The sequence below is a fragment of the Notothenia rossii genome, assembly GCF_949606895.1.
Source record: "Notothenia rossii genome assembly, chromosome: 8".
NCBI classification, from domain to species: Eukaryota; Metazoa; Chordata; class Actinopteri; order Perciformes; family Nototheniidae; genus Notothenia; species Notothenia rossii.
The window spans coordinates 18,007,448-18,030,462 of NC_136906.1; the positions used below are offsets into that span (position 1 = coordinate 18,007,448).

Here is a 23,015-nt window from a genome sequence, read left to right on the forward strand (position 1 = left end):
ATTAACTAGGGGAAAAATCATCAATGTCCCGTTTTAGCCCAATCTGGGGAAATGACCAATTCAAACCAGAAAGAATGGACCAAGGTTTCCATCATTGGGCAACGAAAGGTCTAACAAACATAGGAGATATGTTTCAAGATGAAACGTTGATGTCATTTGAACAGTTGCATACTAAATTTGACCTTTCAAATAGCCATTTTTATAAATACTTACAGGTACGAAGCTTTATAACTGCATCCCGCAACCAGTTATTAACTCCCCCACCACTTTCTGAACTGGAACGAGTGATCTCTGATAATTGTCATGGGAAAAGGCTTATTTCAGTGCTATATAACTTGTTGGTTTTTAACTCCACTGAATCCTCTACCTACCGGCTTAACGCCTGGAAGGAAGATATACAGGAGGATATTTCCTTGGATGACTGGGGTGTGATATGTACTGAGGCACATAGACAAACTGCGAATACCAGATTAAAATGACTACAACACAACTGGCTGATGCGCACGTACATAACACCTGTGAGTCTACATCAGTTTAATAATAACATTCCAGATATATGTACTAAGTGTGAACAGTCTAAAGGGACACTTTTTCACTGCATGTGGGAGTGCAAAGAGATTGCAACTTTCTGGTGCGAGATCTCACAAATAATTCACAAAATGCTAGATTGTTAAGATACCTCTTGATCCTAAATTGTTTATTTGGGGACTTTACCCCTCCACCCCAGTCATAACAAAGAATAAAAAGAATCTCATAAACGTGTTTACTCCAAGCAAAACGCTCGATTGCCTGATCATGGAAGAACACTCAGAGGCCACATGTGGGCCAATGGCTGAGGGAAATGAGTAATTGCTGTTCTATGGAGAAGATAACGTATATTCTGAAAAGGAAAAATGAAACCTACGATAGGGTTTGGGGCCCGTTTACTCAACTGTTGGGCGATGTTAATGTGTCAAACATGCTAAGGAATAATAATGGAAATCCATTGGAGCGATCTGGTTGAATGAAAAAGTAAAGTACTTCTTAAACTGATGTAACTGTGTACACTTCTCAGGATAATGTTGCTACTGCCCAATTTTATTTTATTGTAAAATGTCATTTTATTTAATGTCTCTTATTTTTATTATATATTTTATATTTCAATTTCATTACATTTTTGTAATGATGTCCTGTCTTGTCTTGTCTTTGTTTTCCACATCATTTGTTTTATTTTAATGTTTTGTTGTCGTAAGTATTTGTAAGAATGAAAATTAATAAACAAATAAAAAAAAAAAAAAAGAAGATAACTGCTTTGCTGGATTATAATTTGAGGCATGAATATTATGTTTGAGCTAATTAAGATGTGTTTTTTCTTTCTTACCAGATCCACCAGACAACAATTAGGAATAACAAGAATCAACAAGTTACAATAAAAAGAATGATCTGGAACTCCTGCCTCCATGTGCTCATCTTTAAATCCATTGCGTTGACTGTTTATCCCTGAACCAACCACCCTCACCACCCTCAATATTCTTCACAATAGAAAACATCTCTAACATTTCTTTGAAAATTAAAGACTTTTGTCCTTTTGACGTTAGCAGAGGTGTACATATATAAATGATCTGAAGCACTGTCACCTAATGGGTCTCACTTAACAAGTAAAAGTAGCTATTCGCATGTGTAAATGTCAGCTAGACACTACCATATTGCGTGGTTTGTCGCATCAGGCAGGCTCTGTTCCCTGCAACAGATATAAAGACAGAGCACCTGCCCCGGTGCCTGAGCACTGTTCCCAACAGCTTGCTAATGTCAACCTGCCTGATACGCACGGGGGGGCTCCAAGACAGCAGCAATTTTCCACTGCATGCGAATGAGACTGGAGAGCAATCTGCTGGCCTAAGAGCCTAATAATCAGCACATCATTATCAGGAGGGGATTGGTGCAAGGTGGTGGCAGCAGGGTGGGGGTAGAGAAAATAAAAAGGGAGGGAGATATGGATGACACCAAACAAGCTTCTTTGTAGCTTTAAGTCAAAGGGAAAATGGGAAGTTGGTTATTTGTAGAGCAAAGGACAGGGGAAATCACTGCGGGACTACACAAAGCACAGCATAAAAAGGGACTGAGGTGAGGCAACATCCCACAGGCAGAGAGAACCACCTCTGTTTACACTTTAACCAGGCTCTTTATAAAACAGCGGCAGACTTTACCTCGCTCATCGTAGCTTGGATGTTCCCTGTAGTTGATAGTACTCACAAAATCTAATGGCACACAGACGGGTATGTTTTTAAGGCAGAAAAACTGTGACAGCTCTTTCAAGCTTACTTTGCCCGCATGCCATTTTTTCAGTAGGCTCAAAAGGGGCAAGGACAACAAAGCCGAAATCACAGCCCATATGTACCCTCCTCTGGTTTCTGAAGTGCCCCCCCCCATTTCTGTGCCTTCAAACTCTCCTTTTATCCCCTGTGTCGTGATAGAGGAAATATTCTGATAGGGCTCAAGCATTCAGAGACGATAACAGTCTGCCATCCTGCTTGATCTCAGATTAATTTCTGAATCACATTAAATTGCCCAGGTGTAAGCTATTTCCTTTGCCATTTGTCTGTGTAATGGCTTGGCTGTTCTGCTTTTAACCACACCACAGAGCCAGGGGTTAACTGAGGCCAGTGCAGAACAAATAGATTTACAGAAGGGGGCTCAAACCATTTGTGACCCAGTTAATGCGTTATCATTGGCAGAAACATCCAAAATCGGCTATTTGGAAAGATTTAGTTGTCATCAGGTAGTTTGAAAAAAACAGGCTTTTAGTTTGAACGTGTCAACAATCAATCACAGCTGTCCAAATAGAAATGTCCTTCAACTTTCTGCCGCGTGGGGGCAATAGCGTACAGAGCACTTGACTTGTCCTGGGCTCGGGTTGTGCGCGCTGCTATGGTTTAAGAAGATGGTCAATTCATTAAATGCCGGAATGTGTAGTCTGTCTGTGGCAGCGTATAATGGCACAATGGAACTATAAAGACCGTTTTTTACGCACATAATATACTTTATAGGAAGGTGTATTACACTTTCAAACAGCACACACCTGAAAGCTATGTGCAAACTACTGCTGATCACTTGGTAATGAAATTGAGTGCTTTGCTCAAAAGCAGCTGCAATGGTAAAGTATTTAAAGAACAAATGCGCAAATAAGAGATTTTTTATCATTTATAATTAGTGACATTACAATTTTGGATTGCGCAAAAGCTGACATCTAATCATTAAAACTTACACTCTGTGTCGACTCGTTTTATACTCTATATTTTTTTATTTAACTAATCTCTCTTTGCTACTCATGCAGAGGTTATTCGGAGCAGTTAGTAGATGATGTCAATATTCCGTCTCGCACACTTGACTGCCGAGAAAATTCAATTGGACTGACTCCGCCTTGCTCATGCGGGACTTGTCCACAGGCTTTTCATACTACCGCGTGCCTGTCTGCCTTCGCGGTGCTCTCTGACGGAGTGAGCTCTCCCCACAATCCCCCAGTCACTCACCCTCATCGCCAGTGAGGAGCAGTCTGACGCACAGGACCTCAGCCAGGACTTCCCGGGAGTGTGTGAGCACCGAGCAACATGTCCCCAGCGTGGAGACGGGGAAGGCGCACCGGGGTCTCGACGGTGGTGCCGCGGACCATGGTTACAGCTGGGCGGGCTGGACTGGTCGGACAGGTGTGGGTCTCCTGTTGGATTCTGTTGTCGGCGACTTTTATCCACAGCGCTCAGGCTCAAGGTAATTTTTTACAACTCTGATTTCCAGCCCCCCCCCATCTTTATTGTTGCTGGCACACAAGCGCACAAGAAAGTATGTTGATATATTTTTGTTTCGATCGAGGTTAGGCAAAATTATCTGATAAAAAAAAAAAAAAAAAATGGTGTAAAAAATTCGAATGATTTGCTTTTACTGATCTGGTCACATTGCCAAACTTAAACCAAATTGTAGCCCAAGGTCTGACACACAGAAACAGAGTTTTATTTTCCTTTTAAGTTTCACAGACAACAAGGTATATAAACCTCCACAACATTCCCTATTGTAACCACATGCATGCTCCCAAAGCTCAATGTCTGCTTCTGAAAAGCAGGACACTAATATTTAGTGGCAAATGTAGGTTGTGTTTTAATCAGCTCATTAGCATTTGTCATTATGATCCATTTTTATTACACCTAAATATCTTTATAACACACTATGTTGCTCTAAAATGTGCTTTCTTCTGCTACGTTAAATTGTCTAGATGTTATAATTCACATGCATGTGATTAGCTTTACTGTTTTACATCATTTAAAACCAACTAAAACTGTAAAAAAGAACCTCAATACAAATAGTTACACTGCTTGTAGCCCCTCCTGCCTACTTGCCACCTTAACAGTGCAGCAGAGCCACTCATTACCTTGTATGAACGTGACTGGAACAATGGAGCAAAGCCATTATTTGAAGGTTGTGTTACATTTGCCTTATGTCCATGTATGCTCTTTCACTTGAAGTGCGAAAGTAATAGAACAGAATGAATAAATTACTACATGTAAGGCTCATTCATATCCACCACAATCAGAAAAATGTGGATAAAGGCATAGAAATTATCTTCACTAATCAAACAATGACTGTAAAAATGGTATCACTTGTCACTTGGCATCTGTCAGTGGATGACGTGTACTTCCTTACCAGTGAGGTATACATTACATGGTATATTGGGGGTGAAGGCCAGCTAGAGCAAATCCTTCATGCCTCTATTGCAGAATTGAAAAAGCACAAGTGCCAGTTTTCACAAGGTAAGTTCAAAGTGTGTGCGGCTTACTGGCCTATGAATTTCATCTGCAGTCTTGGTGCATATTAACATTAAATGGCGTTTAACTTTATGCTTCAGGTTCCAACTGCAGGGTTATGATTTCTTATACATAGGGTCATGCAGAACCACAAAATGAAGATGCATATTTGACAATCCTTAAGGCATTATAACTTCATAGGTCCCAAAGGAGAACAAAATGATTGCATTGAAAGTTGACTCGTATGAGAAGTGTATTCTCTCTGCACTGTTGATCTTATAATCACAATGCTCAGTAAGTGCTAAAAGCAGCATAATCCCTTTGCTTGTTTGTCTTTGAACAGGTCGCATTGCTCTAAAGTGCTCCCAGCCTTATCTAAAAGGAGTCTCAGGCGTCTCTTATTATGCAGGGCACAGTTCCTCTAGCTGTTATTACCATCCCTTTCTCAAGCTAACATGCCTGGAGTCTGTGAGGATCTGCTGAGCGCTTCAAGGCTACTTCACAGGGTTTTACCTTTTCTCCCCCAACAGACCCCTTTCTCATCTTGCAGTTGGTATTCAGGCCCCTTGAATGTTCCCGGCTGCGCATTAGCATTGGTGATAGATTCACTCTGTCTGCCCGCTCTTTCAATTGAGAAGGACCTCTTCTATGGCAGACCGCCGCTGCTTTAGGTTCTTCAGTGAAGACGCTGTTGCAGTGTTTGCAGGGGGTTCTCTTACAAGCCAGAGAGGTCTTATTCTTCTGAAGGAGAAAGCCTATCTCATCCTCACGGGGCATCCATGTTTGCAAATCACTGGCAGTGCGGCTGTGCTTGTGCATAAAGTTATAGATGTTGTAGTCTCTGAGAGGGGAGGACCTCTGAGGATGTCATAAATTAGGCGACATACAGGCACACAAGGCCCTGGGGAACCGGAGGTGGTGTGTACTTGTTTTTCAACAGGTTCCTATACTGAGGCTCCTGCTGTGTTTAATACTGCTGGCTGCTCCAGTGCACAAGAGGATACCTGATAGAGTCCACGGGGGAACCTTTCTCCTGCCACAGGCTGCTCCCAGCACGCCATTTTAAAACACATTCGGCCCCCTCATCGAAGTAGCAAGTAAATAGATGTGAGGTTTTGTCTTTCTTTGCCTCTTAGCAATCTCTGTATCTTCTCACCACTCCTCAAAGTCTCTATCGCTGAAGTGTGTGTGTGTGTGTGTGTGTGTGTGTGTGTGTGTGTGTGTGTGTGTGTGTGTGTGTGTGTGTGTGTGTGTGTGTGTGTGTGTGTGTGTGTGTGTGTGTGTGTGTGTGTGTGTGTGTGTGTGTGTGTGTGTGTGTGTGTGTGTGTGTGTGTGTGTGTGTGTGTGTGTGTGTGTGTGTGTGTGTGTGTGTGTGTGTGTGTGTGTGTGTGTGTGTGTGTGTCGTTTGCTGGCACTTACTGTATATTTCTGGCTATTGAGCTTTAATCTAGATACCAGCATTGATACGCTGCCAAACGGCAGCTGCTATAATTTTCTGGACGTACGTTATTATGCAGCCTGACAGCTGTCAGGCATTTCCAAATCTTTAAATCTTATGATAATCCACCATGCTTACAAAAAAGCATTTGTTTAAAACACTCTGAATCCTTGTGTGATTAAAACTCCCTGCTCTAATGCGGGCACAGGATCATAATTCACCAGTGACACACCAATACACACACGCATGCAAACACATCCACTGAAACATAGAAAGATCAATGTGTACAAGATTACACAACTCCATCAAGAGAAATATAATACAGTTCTAATAGAATCAAAGGCATCTCTTTGCTCCAACAAAGACTGATGACAAACCCGACTGTCTGCACCCACGCATACAACACTCCATCACAAATAATAGAAAGCTTAATCTGTTTTGCATGTAGCTCCACACAAGTAGACCCACATACTCACATTGATGTCACATTGGCCCTTGGCATCTGATTTTAGACATGATACTGAATCTTGAGCTATATGTGATGAAATAATTGCATCTTCCTCAACTTAAAGCACTTTGACCACGTCACAAGTCCCATATGGGGCACATTGACGTGGGAGTGGAAGTGCTGTAACTTCTCAGCCACCATACCATAATTACACACGGTGCATATTTATGACATATGTATTTCCCTGTTTGGTGAAATGTAGTTAATTAAACATGTTTACTTCTCCAGAGAGCTAGCAGATGTCTGCTGAAATTTGGACTAAATGCTTGTTTTCTTCGCAACATGGCTCATGCCCAGAAAGACCAGTTAGTGGCTTGCACAGCCTGAGGTGAAACGTGGTGGCAGAATGGCTTCCAAATCAGGCTCCTTGTGTGTCTTCAGTGCATGCCTCCCATGTCTAGCAGGTTGGCAGTTTTTTTCTCTGGCTGCCAAATGCTGTCTACACATGTTTATTCATGTTGCCAAAGGACACTTTATTCACCAAGATGGAACATATCACAGATGAATTAGAAAAGGAGAAATATGTGCTCACTGGCAGCAACATTTCAAATAAATTAATGAAAGAGCCTGATACCTTGTTGTCTTTTGAAATAATAATAACTATCATGCTAATGTTTCCCCCCCAAAAAAAGATATAAGTGCCTTATCCTGTTTAAGGGTGACAAATCATAACGATCTACTTTATTGTCGGAGAACAATAGGGCCGCTGAGCTGTCAACGTTTTTTAGCTTCAGGAGGCCTTTAACGGGCTCAGTCGAGCAGCAAAACTGTGTTTATAGTTCATAATGGAAATGTAATCAAATTAACTAGTACCGCTGGGTTTTGGCATTCACCCCTTGCCCGGTAATTGCCATTTGCCCAAAGGGCTATGGTAATGGCTATTTGCATGGGGAAAAGAGTCTCCCACCAGGAGTCTGTCATGTGCCATATTAGGGAAGCTGACTGAAATGATTACTTACTATGCTAGTCTTTAGCTTTGCTGTGCAATCAGTACCTACTCTATGATGTGAGCGTTTGTTGACAATGGTAATGGCCAAAGATTAAAGAAGGCACACAGTACCCTTACAGTATGGAGTAAGGGAAACATCTTCACCCCACACAATCATTTCATGCAGACTGACTTTCTTTATCCACTGAAAGCATATTTGTTTTTATCCTACTGGGTGAAAATACAGTTGAGGAAAGGTATAGGCTTCTTAAATTAGATTTCTCAATAATAACGTCATCGACTGAAGAATCAAGTCCTTCTTTTGGTGCCGATTTTAATCACATAGCTGAGTGCGGTTTTGTTTCCTTCTCCTCCTGTTTACTAATGAGACTGAGGGGAGAATCACTGCAAGGGGGAAGAGACAAATTCTTCACGTATTAATTCTCCCAGCTAAAAGTCCAGGAGGCCCCTTTTCAACAATTAAGAAAAAAAAGAAAAGCCTCAGAACAGGTCCTGAGCTGGGACAGAAATGGAAAGGAAATGACCTTGGATAGGGAGGGGAATTATAATTGGCACCATTTGTTTAATTTTTCTGATATTATTGTGACAAGCGAGCAACGATGTTGTGCATGCTGCTCCATTGAAACATCATAGTTTATCTGAAAAGCCCACAAATGGTGTCATTACTTCCATCCAGGGAAAATAGGTATTTTGAGGCTGGTTTCTTGGACCATACATCTGTCTTGAAGCCCCCAAGCTCTTCCATGTAAACATTTGAACAACACAAAGGCAACTCAAGGAAAAACTGTGGTGAGGAACAATGCTTTTTACAGCATAATGTTCACTGCGGATCTCTGCTCTCATTCAGCTTGCCCCTCCTGGGGACTGGTGAGTGTATTCTTGTGTTGTGAATAAAATGGCAAAAGAGGCAAAGAAATACAGTAATGGAGGAGAAACTGAGTTGGGAGGCGGGCATATTTTGTCTCCCTTTTCCTAGTAAAAACTACTGGTGGTACCAATCCATAGTTATTTATCCATTCACATTAAATGGATTCACATCTTCACATTCTGATCTATAGTCCTGCTGACCCTTAACCTAGTTATTCACAACACTTGGCTGTGTTTCCCAACAACCAGCAGCATGATTCCCTTCAATATGTGTTTACAGTATGTGGATAGATTGCTTTCCAACTCAATACAGAAACACGTAAAAGGGAATATAAGTAAATCAGATGAAGAACAAACCTTGACACATATGGAACTGGATAGAATGTTTTCTTTCTTGCTTTCGTTTCTTCTTCACTGCCTGCTTGTTTGATATCAGACTAGTGTTGTTCAGCTGATTCTACGCATTTTTACCTTGCTGTTTGAAGAAAGCATTTTCTGTATATGTGCCTTTGGGGTGGGGCCATGGGTTAGCAGTTTGGCGGGGCTGTTTGAACAGAGAGACAATATCAGTTCACGGTCATACTTCCAGTACTGGAGCAGGGTCTCGTCTGGAAAAGAAAGAGCCTCCATGCCTTCCATCAGCCGGGCCGAGCTTGCTACTCAGGCTGTGCTTGGCAGCAGGCCTACCAGTCCCTCTATGAGTCCTGGCGAAATGCCTCAAGCTGCATCTTCTGAAAGCTGCATGCTCAGTCCTAATTGTTAGGGAATAATTCTCCTGGACTCCTAAATATCTAACCTTTTTGCCCTTTGACCTGTATGACCAACCCTGACGTCTGTTACCTCCTTTAAGGAAATGGGCTGCTTAAGCCATAATGTTGTTGTTCCCATTCTATGACCGGGCAAGTCTCGGTCACAGATGGTTTATTGTTGTGGGTACACTGGAACACTTCCTTCTTGGTGTTTATGGACTCCAAGGTGTGAAATCTTCGAGGCCATAAGTGTCAGACGCAAGTAATTCAGTGTTCCCAGCTGTTTAGTCTATCTCCTCAAATATGTTGATTACTCTGTGAAACCAGTTAAAAGGTCTAGCAAGAGAGAGGCGCTTCAGGATTGACATGGCAACTCTCCCGTGCAGTCAGGTCGTGACTGTGTGAATTTTGATGTGAATCCTCCGGCCGATACTCCTAAATAAACCATCAGTCTTTGACATCAAAGCTCCTGCTCATCCCGTGTCTCCTTCATGAGTCGGTGACTCCCACTGCATTGCTACACAGAAGTTTCCCCCACACTGATAACCATCGGAGCTATCTTACATTCCCCATTGTCCTGGTTGTTGCCACATGGGATTCCATATCATGTTCGATATCTCTTTTGTGACTCAACACCTGACTCTCTCCTCTTCCCCAAGATAGACAGAGCTCAACATCAGCCCTTCCCACTCCTACCACATTTTGAAAGTACTTCACCTCCACTCTAAACAAATATCTTGCATTGGAGATACCAAAGGATGTCAAGGTTGATGTTAAAGCAAGGAAGATCCAAAGGCATCAAGTGAGATACATCTTAAGGTATTCCTGCCTTCAATCCCATCCAGCATCCCGCTATGTGTATGCTGATAAGGGAGTCCTCTCTGGTATGCATGGCATAGAGTAATGCTGCTTGTCATTGCTGTATGGCAGCACTTTATAATACACATATCTTTGATCACTGTCCTTGCCTCTTACATCAGCAGATTGTCCATTACGAAGTGTAATAGTGATGGGAGCTGACAGCAATACTGCTGGTTTCTTACTCTATTGGCTCATGTCACATCTGGATTCCCTTTCCTTGGCCTCTCAGCGCAAGCCATCAAAGCGCTTCAGGTTACAGACCGAAACCATATGCGGGATTCAACCAGGAATCAAAGCCCAGACAGAGCCTTTGTCCAGCACTGTATGGGAGTCTGCGTTTTTATCCTAAAGCAGATTGCATGAAGAGAGATATTTACACATCTAGAAAACAAGCATCAGCCAGATGGTGTGTATATGGTAATTCAAAAATATTCATATTCATGCATCTACATTTCCGGTGAAAGCTATGAGTGATGACATATTCGACTTTAATTGATCTCTTTTCACAGCAGACATTTTGCCTTGTCATAGTAGGACAAGTATAATTTAACATTACATTAACTTTAACAATGGCTCACTTCCATTAATTGACCCAGTAAGCTATTCCAGTGAGCACAATAGCAGGGCCTCCCCTAAGTGGAATGCAGCTTAGTAAATACACCTGTGCTTTTCCTATAACTTGTCCAAATGTCTACCTTGGATAAAGGTATTTTCTTTACCATTTAATTTCCTCGAATACATTTTCATTTATGTGCCAGAGAAATAATTGACTGGTGAGATTTAAAGCACTTAATCGAAAACTAACAAAATGAACAAAAAGCCACAGAAAAATAGGGCTAGTCTGAGAGCTTGACTGGTTGAATGATACAAATTATGTAGGTGTGCAGCGTATTCGAAAATCAATACAGCACAGCAGCTCCCATTGAAATCAGCAAATTGAGAAACTTGTTGTATTCACTCTTCCCCTACATGCTTAAAGAATTAATTGATGCAGGGCCATGCAGAGCCAGGGTTTGACAAAGAAGCATGAATCTGCCAATACGCAAATCGAGTCTGTTGTGTGTTACTGCCTGGAAAGGTTTAAGATCAGTTTGGGAGAGCTCCTCAGTGGTTAAGTGGGGAGTCTGCAGGGCGTTGCACCTCTGAAAGAAAGCAATGCTGACAAGGACGAAGGAAAACCTGTGCAGATCCACTTGTTTTCCTTTGATAGGTGGCTTCCAATAAACAAATCCTTTTTGCTTTAATACATGTAAGCAGATGCACAGACATGAACACAGCAAATGTTTGTATGTACGACTGATTCGCAGAAATATTTTCTTCCTCTAACACATTTATCTGCACACGTGCGCTTATTGTTTCTCAAACCAAACCAGTATTAGAATGCTGTTTTTCAGCACAACTAATGAAAGTGGGGCGCAGCCTTGGTGTCCCGTGTGAATAGACAAAATCAGAATCAGGTTTTTCAATGTGAAGAGTCATGCTCTGATGGTCTTCTGTGCAAAATATGTTCCAATTCAACCTGTCTCCATGCCATGTCGCAGCTGAGGCCAACGGCAATAAAGTGATGGTGAAAGGGGAACAGAAAGAGAAATAAATATTGCTATAGACGTTGTGCGGAGGCAATATGTGTGGGGGTATGGTGGGGAGGATTGGTGGGGTATTGATGGAGGAAAGAAAGGAGAGCGCTGCATCAGTGGGGTAGAGATTGCTGTGGTGTACAGTAGCACAAATCCTAAATTGTGTGCAGATCCGACAGTAGCTAGGAAACAGCTGACAGTAAAATGGGGGGATCAAAGGGATTAGTGTGCCCAGTTTGATCCCAAACAGTAACCCTTCCCCTTCTCCCCCTGCCACCCTTTTTATACATTCACGACCGCATGTCTATGGTGTGCTCGGCCTGTTAGACACAACACAATCTGGTTATCCCTTAGAGTCTAATTGTTTAATCGAAATAAGCTTTTTGTACAATCTAATAAAGTCATGCAGACAGGCAATGTGTATAAGAAAGGTCACATTTTCAATTTGTGTGAAGTAGGCAGTGGGTGAAAAAAAAAAACAGTCCCACTCTAGGGCGCACACAACACAAAGGATTCACAAAAACACAAAATAACTACACACAAATAATCCAGACAAAACAAAGACAATTCATCTGAGGGAAGATGCACATGTCAGACACAATCAGTGCTGCCTTTTGTGATCTGAGTGAGATTTCCTGTCACTGGGGCCTGAAACACAGCCTGTTTAATTCTGCAGGGGACTGCCATGTCCCAAATACTCTGGTCACTGTCTCCTCTTGTCTCAGAACCAGAAAGACGTACCTAAACAAACGCGCCTGAGCGTCCCCTTTTGGGGACATGTACTGTACCGCAACCACAAGCCTTTTGACAATGTTGGCCCCCAGTCTCTTTGCTGGAGATGCAGCTGACATGTGAACACACTCTAGGCTCACACAGAGCTTTACCCCAGAGAGTAAAGCCAAATCCGATCTACATCACATGTGACACACATATGATGGCTCAAAACTGATTTGTGATGCCTGACTTAAGCAAGAGAATTGCGGCAGAAGCCAAAGCAGGGTCGCCTCATGTAGTTTGTGAGCAGATTCCAGTCGATGGCTGCAGCTGCTTGTGTTGCTCCTTCACAGGTCTTTGGCAATTTTCTGTGTCATTGTCGTCAAAGCTTTCACAAATTACTGGTCAAGCTGTTTTCATTTGCAAGTGGAGTAATTTTCTTGTTCTGTGAAAGGAAATGTTTGAGCACATATCTTATTGCAGCAATGCTGGACATGTTCTATGCCAGTGGGCACAGCAGAAATGGAGAGTCAGAGGGATTATATCAGTTTAATGAAGTTGCTCTGGCCGATGTTTAATTTCATGAAATTCAATTAAAAAGCTTTATTTAAATTTTTGTAATCACTCAAGGGGTCGCCGTCATTAGATTATAGAGAAGGAATTGTGAGAAGAAATTACTTTGTGTTTTGCTCATCCGCTTGTGTCTTTCAAAATGCTTCACAGTGACTCTAAAAGAAAAGCTGCAACAGAAAACAGAATTTTCTGAAGTAACAGAGTGGAATAAGTGGGTTGACTGGGTTTGTGCAGTATGCAAAGACTGGAAGACAGTGCAGCCGTTAGACCTGGACAATAGACACAATCACTGTAGCACAGCAGCTACCTTCCCACTTTTATCTTCCTCCGTGGACCTCAGTCCAATTTTATTGTTGAAGCTTCTGTTGTTGCTTTGTTAAAGTGGACCCAGCTCTTTTCCTGCCCCCACTGCATTAGTGAGGAATAGTCAAGAAGAGAAAAAGAGACGGGGTGAACGACAGATAGAGCATGTTCCCCACCAGCGTTGTTACAAACACATACTGCAGAGCTGACATATGCAAACTCAAAGGGAGGCGGTGTTTAAAAGCTTTAATCACACCACTGCTCACAGCCCAATGTGGCGTTGCACTCTGCATCATTGAAAGCTTGTTTTATTAATGTTGTCCAGAGTGAAGTATGGTGGGGCTGGGGAGGGATGCATTGTGTTCTTGATTTAAAGTGGGGTGGAGCAGAAACAATGGCCATGAAAAAAACATGGCAAGGCTGTGAGAAGCAGCCCACATCCATTACTTCAGGAGGGACAGTGCGCAAAATGGTGTATCAGAAAGTGGATGGACAGCATAAAGACAAACACAATGGGTGAAAATGATTATATAAAAACCATATTTTTTCTTAAATTGTAGAGTAAAGTCAGGCTTGGAGTGGGATTTTTCCCAGTTATCAGTGATTGAAAATGCGCTCTGGTTGTTGATGTGAAGTAGTTTATCATGTGCTTTATGTGACACATACGAGCCCGTTGAGGCAAAGTGTGCTGTCTTTGAGTGAGCGACTGAAGTCAAATCCTGCGAATCTGATGCCTAATTGCTCTCATTAGCAGCCGACGTTCACACCAGTTATTATGCACAATTAACCGGTTGCCACCAAGATGTTATGAGGCAGAAGACTGCGGTGGGTCAAGGGGAAAAAAAAGCAGTTGTAATTCATTCTCACTTAAATGAATGATTTCATATTTCAAAGGCTGGTACAATGGTATTTTTTTTTTAGATTCCCCAAGGGGAGCCACTGATGAGTGCTTTTTGTGTGTCATGTGGAAATGAGGAGGTGCGCACGGTTGATGAAAATCAGGAGCCATTGTTGTTTGACAGTAGACACCTTTGCAGTGATTGCCTGTGTTATTAATTTGTGGGATGAGAGAAGGCAGGCTCCTCCAGCCTCTGATGATTATGCGCTGCATTAAAGAACTGCTGCTATGAATGACACTCGGGGCTAATGAATATGAATACATTTATAAAAATAGGCACGGCCTCCCCTCTCTGTGCAGATTGGGAGTGACAGTCACATTGGTTTGGCATGGTTGATGAAAGAGGGAACCGCTGCCCCTGGAGATGGAGGGATCAGACAAACAACCCCCCCCACACACACACACACACACACACACGCACACATACACAAATAAATGCCCCATCATGATGACATTCAAAAAGGCGCCAGTATTTAAGAATGACAATCTTGTTATCGAGTGATACTATTTACCCACTGGACACAAACAATCTGATACATCAAAGCCAGTGTCTACCTCACTGTTATGTCTCTACAATAATAATTACTCTAGTATTCATTGTGACTAATTGCTCCATTTGTGTATGATGTCACAGCAAGTGGATCATTTGATATTACACATTTAATTATCAAGCAGGTGGGTGGGCTGAAAGAGGATTTTTTTGTAATTTTGAAAATCCACAGGTGTCATATTGTTAGCTGGGGATTTATGCTGCACAAATAACACATTTACATTGCCCGCCGACCAATTTATAGACTGTTTCCTGTGGAAACATAGTGCAGTAATTTGTCATAAAAGCACTATTCATTATTATCAGACTCACTTTGGGGACATAAAGATGTGTCAATTCATCTCTCGGTTTGTATTTTGCCATTTAAACATGGTCATTACCTTACATGGCTATTTATAACAAATGGATGTTAATTGCAAGGCATTTGTACAAAGTGTATCCAATATACATGAGAAATGTTTTTATTCCTACATTTGCTGTTTGAAATCTGTAGAAAAGATATGCAGTATTTATATGTTTTTTCTTGAAATCAGATAGTAATCTTTGTGCAGTCCATCACACACAGGCTCTTTTTTCTAAAGATGTATTTTTATTTTTCTATATATCAACATCAAAAGAAAGAAAATCTCCAGTCATCCCAGCGTGGCCCACAGACAAATTAAGTATCACTCATTGTGTTCTTTCTTTAACACAGACCAGATTTATGGCAAACAAGAATATGCAAATGTCTTCATCTGTTTCCCTCGGTAGGAAACAATTTTAATTGATTAATTGAATCTGTTTATTTGATTGGTTGCTGCTTAATAATCCAAGATGTTATTTGTCAAGCTGTTCAGTTTAGGTGCAACAGCGTGACTGTTTCCCTTTCATTTCCCCTCCTTAAGTTAATACACGTATTTTCCCAGAGTTTGAAGCACAGGCAGGACCAATCCCTCAAAGATTTGTGAAGGACTTTGATTGAGATAAGTGGAATACTCATTGGCGCTGACAGACGTAACCTTGGTGAGTGTTCTCTGGCAGCCACTTGAGGAGGATGGCAGACTGTGAGCGCCGGACATTGGGTATGACTGACACCATGGAGCTAACCTTGAGCCAGGTTCCTGTAGAGCAGCAGCCCAGTATAAGGCCCAGAGAAAACTCATTGAGCATCTGACTTAACCGGGTTAGACTGCACCAGTGGATTCAAGCCATCAAACTGAACTAATTTAGTGGGAATGCTGACACAGCATTCCCACTATCTGTTATACTACGCACACAATTCTTTATTTTTCCGCCGGGTTATTTTGCGCTGCTTCTTCCCCCAAATTGAACATCGCAGAAACTCCATTCAAACATCAAAATGTTCAGCTCGGTCGGGAATCAATGGCTATTACTTTTATCATTCAACTTTACAACCTTCCAACTTTAAAATGTCACACATGGTTCTGACATTATTCGTGTAACACAACTTTTAAATCTGATACTTACTTTTACAGATTTGCTTGTTTGATTCAAGCTCTCGTAGTCAATATGTCAAGGTATTTATCCCTAACATTTTATCATCTAACTAATGACACACACTCAGAGGATCTTTATAAACGTTTTAAGTATTGCACATCTTTAAACATGACTCTTATAAATCACTTTTAAAACCAGCGATGCTCTACAGTGTCAGCTTTTCTAAAATAGAAACTTCAATGTTCACATATTTCTAAATGATTCTACTTTTCAAGGACCTACAAATAATCCTAATAATAATCCCATTTTCAATCTTCCAACTGTTCATATTTTTTGGTCAATTAAAGGTGAGGTAGGTAATTTTGGAGAAACCAGCTTGAGTGCGCTATAATATTTTTTTTAACATTTAGATTTTATTAAACATTTTCAAAAGACAAAAACACACGGACAAGGACATGGCTCACACACATCACAAGTAGGACAGGACATAACATCAAGGGTGGGGGGCAGGGGGATTACAGTGTCAGTTACATTTGATGTATGCATATGTTGTTGTATTTATACATGATTTGCTTCATAATATAGGTATACGTCATTGTTTAATAGGTAAATAAATAGATAAATAGTCAAATAAATACATATATATATATATATATATATATATATATATATATATATATATATATATATATATTATGCAGTGCACACATATACATATACACACACACATCTCTTCCTCTTATGATTAATTCACCTATTCATCCATTTCCCATTTCAATTCTTTCATTATTATTACCGTTATTTTTCTGTTTCTTCATAGCTAATTTCTCTTTATTATAATCATTATTGTTGGCAGCCGAGATGGTTTGAGTCCAGGAAAGCCCTTATCTTATGCCAAAGCCTGTTGTCTGCCTTAACCAAATATAACAGGGAGAAAGCAGCTTCTTCCATACTTAAGATGTTTAGGAAGTCCTCCAGCCATCTATTTAAGTTGAAGCAGTTGGGCTTTCTGACTTTCCAGTTCAGAGTGTGCTAGAATTTGAAAATACACAGCCGGGAAAAATCTGCCATTTCCTTACAGAGCCCCTCCTCCAACACACACGAACGCGCACATGACCAATGAGGGCACGAGATAAGTTTGTGCACGAGATGGAAGGCTGACAGGCAGGTAGGCCATCCAGTTACTTTAGCCGGGCCGGCTAAAATGATTGGTCGTACTTTTTACAGTACTACGGCTTCCACAGATGACATTTTTTTATGGATTTGTTGTAAAAGCACTTAAGATATTCATTGCTATCGGGATGTTAAGAGCATTCCATGGAATATAACAAAAAGTGTATCTCGAGCCGGTTTCTCAAACTTACCTACCCCACCTTTAACAAACCTGTTACAAATGTGTTGTTCAACAAATTTGAGCCTTTGCCACATTTATTTGATCACCATGGAAACCTTTGATCTCTGGACACGTTGTTAGCTCAAATATAAACACCTGTGTCATGGAACATGATGATGTCATAACTCCAACTGACATGCTCAGAGCAGCAGACTTCAGATAATGGTTAATGGTCCTGCCCTCAACAGCTCTACGTCAATTATGAGGTGTCATGATGACACCCCATAATTGACGTAGAGACCACCCTCGCCATAAAACACGATGTCGCTGTAACTCCAATGGACACGGCCCAATCGCATACTTGCCAACCTTGAGACCTCAGAAATCGGGAGCATTTCAAAACCAGAGGGTCGAGTTGTCGATTCTTGTTCTGTTTTCTGTGACTATCGGCCTCACCCTCTTGACTTTCAGTTGCGCGCGCTACTAAAGAGACACGCTACCATGGAAACCAAACAATGGTGTAGCTGTACTAAAGTCCAAGTGGAAACAGTCGTGAGTAAATCGGATTTTGTCAGAAATCGGGAGAAATGCGAGAGAATTATGACCACGGGAGGAAACTGGGAGAGGGCTATGAAATCGGGAGTCTCCCGCGAAAATCGGGAGGGTTGGCAAGTATGCCCAATCGTCCCCCAAACTTTGCTTGTATATCACCGGTCCATGCCTTAACAGCTTTACGCCAAATCTGACATCTCACCATATGCCGTTTCCGTGGAAACGCATCCCTCGCCATAAAACACGATGTTGTCGTAACACCTATGAAAAGGGTCAAAACAGCACCACACTTCAGATAATGGTTAACGGTCCAGCCCTCAACAGCTCTACGTCAATTATCGGGTTTCATCATATGCCTTTTTCCATGGAAACGCATCCCTCGCCATAAAAGACGCTATAACTCATATGAAAATGTTCAAAAAGTGCTCAAACTTCACATGTGTGCTGATAGTCCAGCCGTGAAGACATCTACGGGACAGTTTTGAGATTTCTTCAAATGTTGTTGCCATGGCAACACAATGCCCGCCTTGAAACACGGTTTTCTCATAACTTCAGTGAAAATGCTTCAAATGGCCCAAAACTTCACAGGTTTGGTAACAATGCAGCCATCAACACATCTAATCATATTATGGGATGCCATCAAATGCCATTGGCATGGCGACAGATCATTCACCATTAAGTTAGTTCAAAAGTTTGCAGTTCAAATATTCTGCTGCTTTTCCAAGCCTTTTTACTTTATTTTCTTCTCTCATCACACATTCAAGTCCCCAGTGTACATGTATCATTTCAATCTAAATTGAAGAAAAAAAAAAATCTTCCCTTTCTTCTTACACATTACATTTCAGCATAGCAGTTTAGCGTCAGCTTTTCAGCATAAAGCATTCCCACTAGCAATTTCTTCAGGAATTTCAATCTCTAGTTAACAGTTGAAACAACCTTGAAAGCTGCAGACAACAGTGTGTTAGCAGCATTTGCCCCTTACCTCTCTAATCCCCCCTCTATTTCCTGGTGTATTTGCTATGTGCTATGCTACTTAATTCATTTATTTTGCACTTGAACAACTGTTACTTTATAATTTTTTTCTCTCCAGCTAAAATTAGTTTAGAAGTACCTACCCATCAAACGGTTCTGTTGAAAATTGGAAAGGCATTAAGGACAGATAAAAGCACTACATGTTGCCCCTGAAAAAAGCATGTCGTTATGAGGGGTAGGAGACGGAGAGAGAGAGGGAGAGAGAGCAAACGCAGGCTCAGAAAAATGCTCATCACTTTCTAGGATGCTCATAACAATTCTGCTTAATGGGATGACTCATTTATTTACTTGTTATTTCTATGTTGGCATGTCTGTTCGTGATGTTGCTGTAGGAATTTAATGTCTCTGCTTTCGACTTCTGTTTCGCATGAATCAAAAACAGCAAAAAGGATTTACTCAAAGGGGAGACTCATCAAATTCTGTCAGACTTGAACTCTCTTACCACTGAGCCGCAGGGATCGTGTTTGATTTCCTCCTGATTCAGCTTGGCTGCGATTTTCTTCTGAGGGTAGTTTGGCCTGAGTTGCTGCAGGGGGTCAGGGGCCAATTCAACGTTATTGAATAATAAATAAATAGAAATGTGTTCCGACTGTAGCTGATCCCTGTTGTTTCTTCTGCTCTTACTTTCCCGGGCAGACATGCATCAGCTGGGGCCTTGTATTCGCTTTAATGGCCTGTATATATGCAGGTTTCATATTTCAATCACCGCCACGGCAGCAGAAATTGGTGGTTTAAGATGAAGTTGAAATTGGAAAGTGGCTATCGTGTCTGCATGAGGAAACACATTTGAATCCCGGTGGAGAAGGTGCTTGGCAGCTGCATCTGGAGCGCAGACCGACAAGTCCTTAGGAGTGGAGTTAAAGTAAGAGCCACAAGTGCTCCAGTGCCTTTCAAGCCTTAGCCAAATGATTTTCCAGCTGAGGTCGTATTAGGGACATGAGATTTGAGGAAGTATTTCATAATAGCCATATAATCAATGATTCATCATTGGAAATATTAATGAGCCATAAATGATGTATTGCATTCTGATGAGGTAGATCTACAATCACATTGTTAAATGTCACAGGACTGCTTATTCATGGTAATAAGGTATTTGTAATAATTAATGTTTCGTGTTATTTGGCTGTGAAGTATATGGGAAATGATATGCCAGTGCACATTCATTTTTTTTGTAGTTGTGCAGTAAGGCCGTTGAAAACCGGTCTGAGAGGTTCACATTTTATTCCTCCCTGTCGCTTATTACTGTTACTCACACAGTCTCTCTGCTACATTAACTGAATATTCATTATGCAGCTAATAGTGGTGCCTTTGAAGAGGAATGATCATATTTAATTTTCTTGCCTGAAAAGGAACAAGTCAGTGAAGGGAGGGTGAAAGAAAGGCTTGTATGGGAAAGATAAAGGGGAGGGAGTGAGAAAAATAGATGAAGCGATGAATGGAGCGGCAGAAGGGCATGGAGTTTGTGGAGGGGAGGTGGTGGGGATCGTCCAGATTACAATATGATTATATCAGTCTACCTGCTGATAGCGTTGATTGACCTGCACCTGTGACTCCACATCTCTTTCATTTGTCTATGGCAGTCCAGTGTATGAGGACGCATTGTTCTCTCCCCACATGTTGTGCCTCTCCTAGTTGGAAGAAGAGAGTTTTTCTTCCCCCCCCCTCCCCCCCCCCCACACACTTTATTCTTGGCAAGAAGAGGGTTCAGATTATGAGAACTCAACCAGCGGCCACAGCGGTATTTCTTCACCCCAGCAGCTGCAGTCCCTGGCTGCGTTTATCGCTTTTATTGATTACCATCACAAGGCAGTAATTTGCCGGGACTTGCAGGGACATGATTAAAGATCCGCAAGCAATGCATGGTGGGTCAAGTCGGTGCCGGGGTGTCATGTTGATGAACACACGCCGACACACACACACACACACACAGACTCTAACGCTCTGATAAGCAGGGAGTGCTCACAGGAGGGGGACGAGGGGTTCAGTCCTGTCATAGACATCAATGGCTCTAAATCTCCTGAGCTAACCTTTTAATGCTTTCAGATCCTTATGGCTGGCTGGATAATTGATTGTGTTTGGTCTAATGGGATTAAGAGGCAGTAGTGGCCTTGGGCTGGACACAGTGCTGGGGATGGCTGCAGTGGTAGTGAATTGGAAAGAGAGGCAGAAAGAAGCAAGTGAATGGAGTGTGGATTGAAACGAGACATAGAGTGTGTGTGTATGTGTGCGGGTGTGTGTGTATGAGTGAAAGAAAGAGGCAGAGAGAATGACAGAAAGAGTGACAGAGACAGTGAAAAGCAGCTGATTTGACAGAGAGTAAGAGGAAGGAGGATACAAAAAGGGTGGATAGATAGCTGCAGGTCTGCTTCTCAGTCTGTCCTTAATTAGCTGTATGATAAAAAACCAGGGAGTTGATGGTATCCCCAAGTGAAAAGCTTGTTAGCGTAAGAGATGTTATCTGCCGGCTATTGGTTTTGGTTGTGTTTTTCTCGCTGGGTGAGTCACTGGGTCTGCGGTGTGCAGTGAGATGAAAGCCGAGGGGAGCGAGGGAAAATGAGAGCCAAGGTGGTGGGGCCCATCCCCCTCTTATCACCTAGTCTAAAGCCTGTCCCATCCCAACTTATTAAGCTTCATCAATTACACCAGAGCTTGTTTGAATCTATCAGTCTGCTAGCCCCCCTTTCTTCTCTGAATTATTTTTAACATCCCTCCACACTTGGGATGAGATAAAAGCACAAGTTTGTGTGGGAGAGTCGTGAGGGATGAGGCTGTGGTTAGTACATTTTTGCTGGAGTTCTTTTACTCCTTGTCGCCCTGTATATGGCAGCCGTGTGTCTGGAATCCCCAGTCTCTTTGTGTGGCTCATGGCTCGATCAGAAGCTACGCAGAGCTGTCATCGTCAGTGCCAGTTTTTTTACTTTTTACGTTTATCCCCTCTAGAACCACACACCAAAACCTCCCTCTCCCTCTATGTTGTATACAGCGAGATAGTTAAATGGTTAACAGGGTCTGCCGTTGCTGAATTGCTGGCTCTATTCATAAGTCCAGCCGGCCAGATCATGCCACAGATCCAGGTTTTGTCTCTAATGAATAGAGAGGCTGCTGCAGCCTACTGGCCCTTTATACTGGGCCACGTTTTCACTTGGGCTCAGAATATGCCAGGTCAGGATAACTGTTGCCATTTTGGTGGGCGACTGAAGCCATTTTGCTCTAAAAAGTAGTAGTGAAGAGTAGTGAAGATTAAATCTGTTATTGTGCTTATGTGTCTGTGTGCATCTGCGAGGGATAATAAATCCTATATGTATACACAGTAGTACTATGTGTGCCTGCTTATGCTCTGTTGGAAATATAAGAGAGTACCGCGTAGCACATGTGTATTTGTGAGTTAGAGGAAATGTGTCACTCTGACCTGGCTGTCTGCCTATTCTTGTCGAGGAGGCGACAGGTGAGGGGTTGCTATGGTTACCTGGAGTAGGGCCTATGAGTAGGGCTAGGGTTTGGATGAGTGTTTGTGTGGCCTTGCAATTTCACAGTTAGGACTTTTTTTTAATGCCTCGCATGTTCTAGTTTTGTTTAGGTGATGGGTGATATTGTAGTGCCATATGGGTGCAGCAGGTGTTACTAGTAGCTGAGTGCCAGTCTGTGCGCGTAGTGGGTGTTAGAAAGAGCTATCAGTCAGCCCCTTTCTCGCTCCGTAGAGACTTCCCAGAGGGCTGTGTTGTCCCTACAAGGGCCAGATGCTGCCTTGGTTTGCTCTGCTGCCCTCTTTCCTCTCTTCCCCTCTCTTCCCTCATTCACAGGCCCACATCAAACATGCACAGCCCATTTCCCCCATAGCTCTAAATCTCTTTAATTCCATCATCTGTTGCCCATTGAGGGCAGCAATTTAGTCTTTACGCAGC

General features: G+C 42.1%; 1 protein-coding gene across 7 annotated transcripts in view; it reads left to right on the forward strand.

Annotated features, from left to right (window-relative positions):
- The first annotated feature begins 2,884 nt into the window (after positions 1-2,884).
- Positions 2,885-23,015, forward strand: part of LOC307015360 (protein sidekick-2-like) — an 86,692-nt gene continuing 66,561 nt past the window's right edge. For 5 of the 7 annotated variants that reach the window (XM_079643898.1, XM_079643901.1, XM_079643900.1 and 2 more), the window contains exons 1-2: positions 2,886-3,133; positions 3,426-3,744. In XM_079643898.1, coding sequence (XP_079500024.1) covers positions 3,588-3,744 — 157 coding nt within the window. In that variant the 5' untranslated portion in view covers positions 2,886-3,133; positions 3,426-3,587. Of the gene's footprint in view, positions 3,134-3,425; positions 3,745-23,015 lie in introns of all 7 variants that reach the window. The other 2 variants (XM_079643902.1, XM_079643904.1) reach the window with 1 other exon arrangement.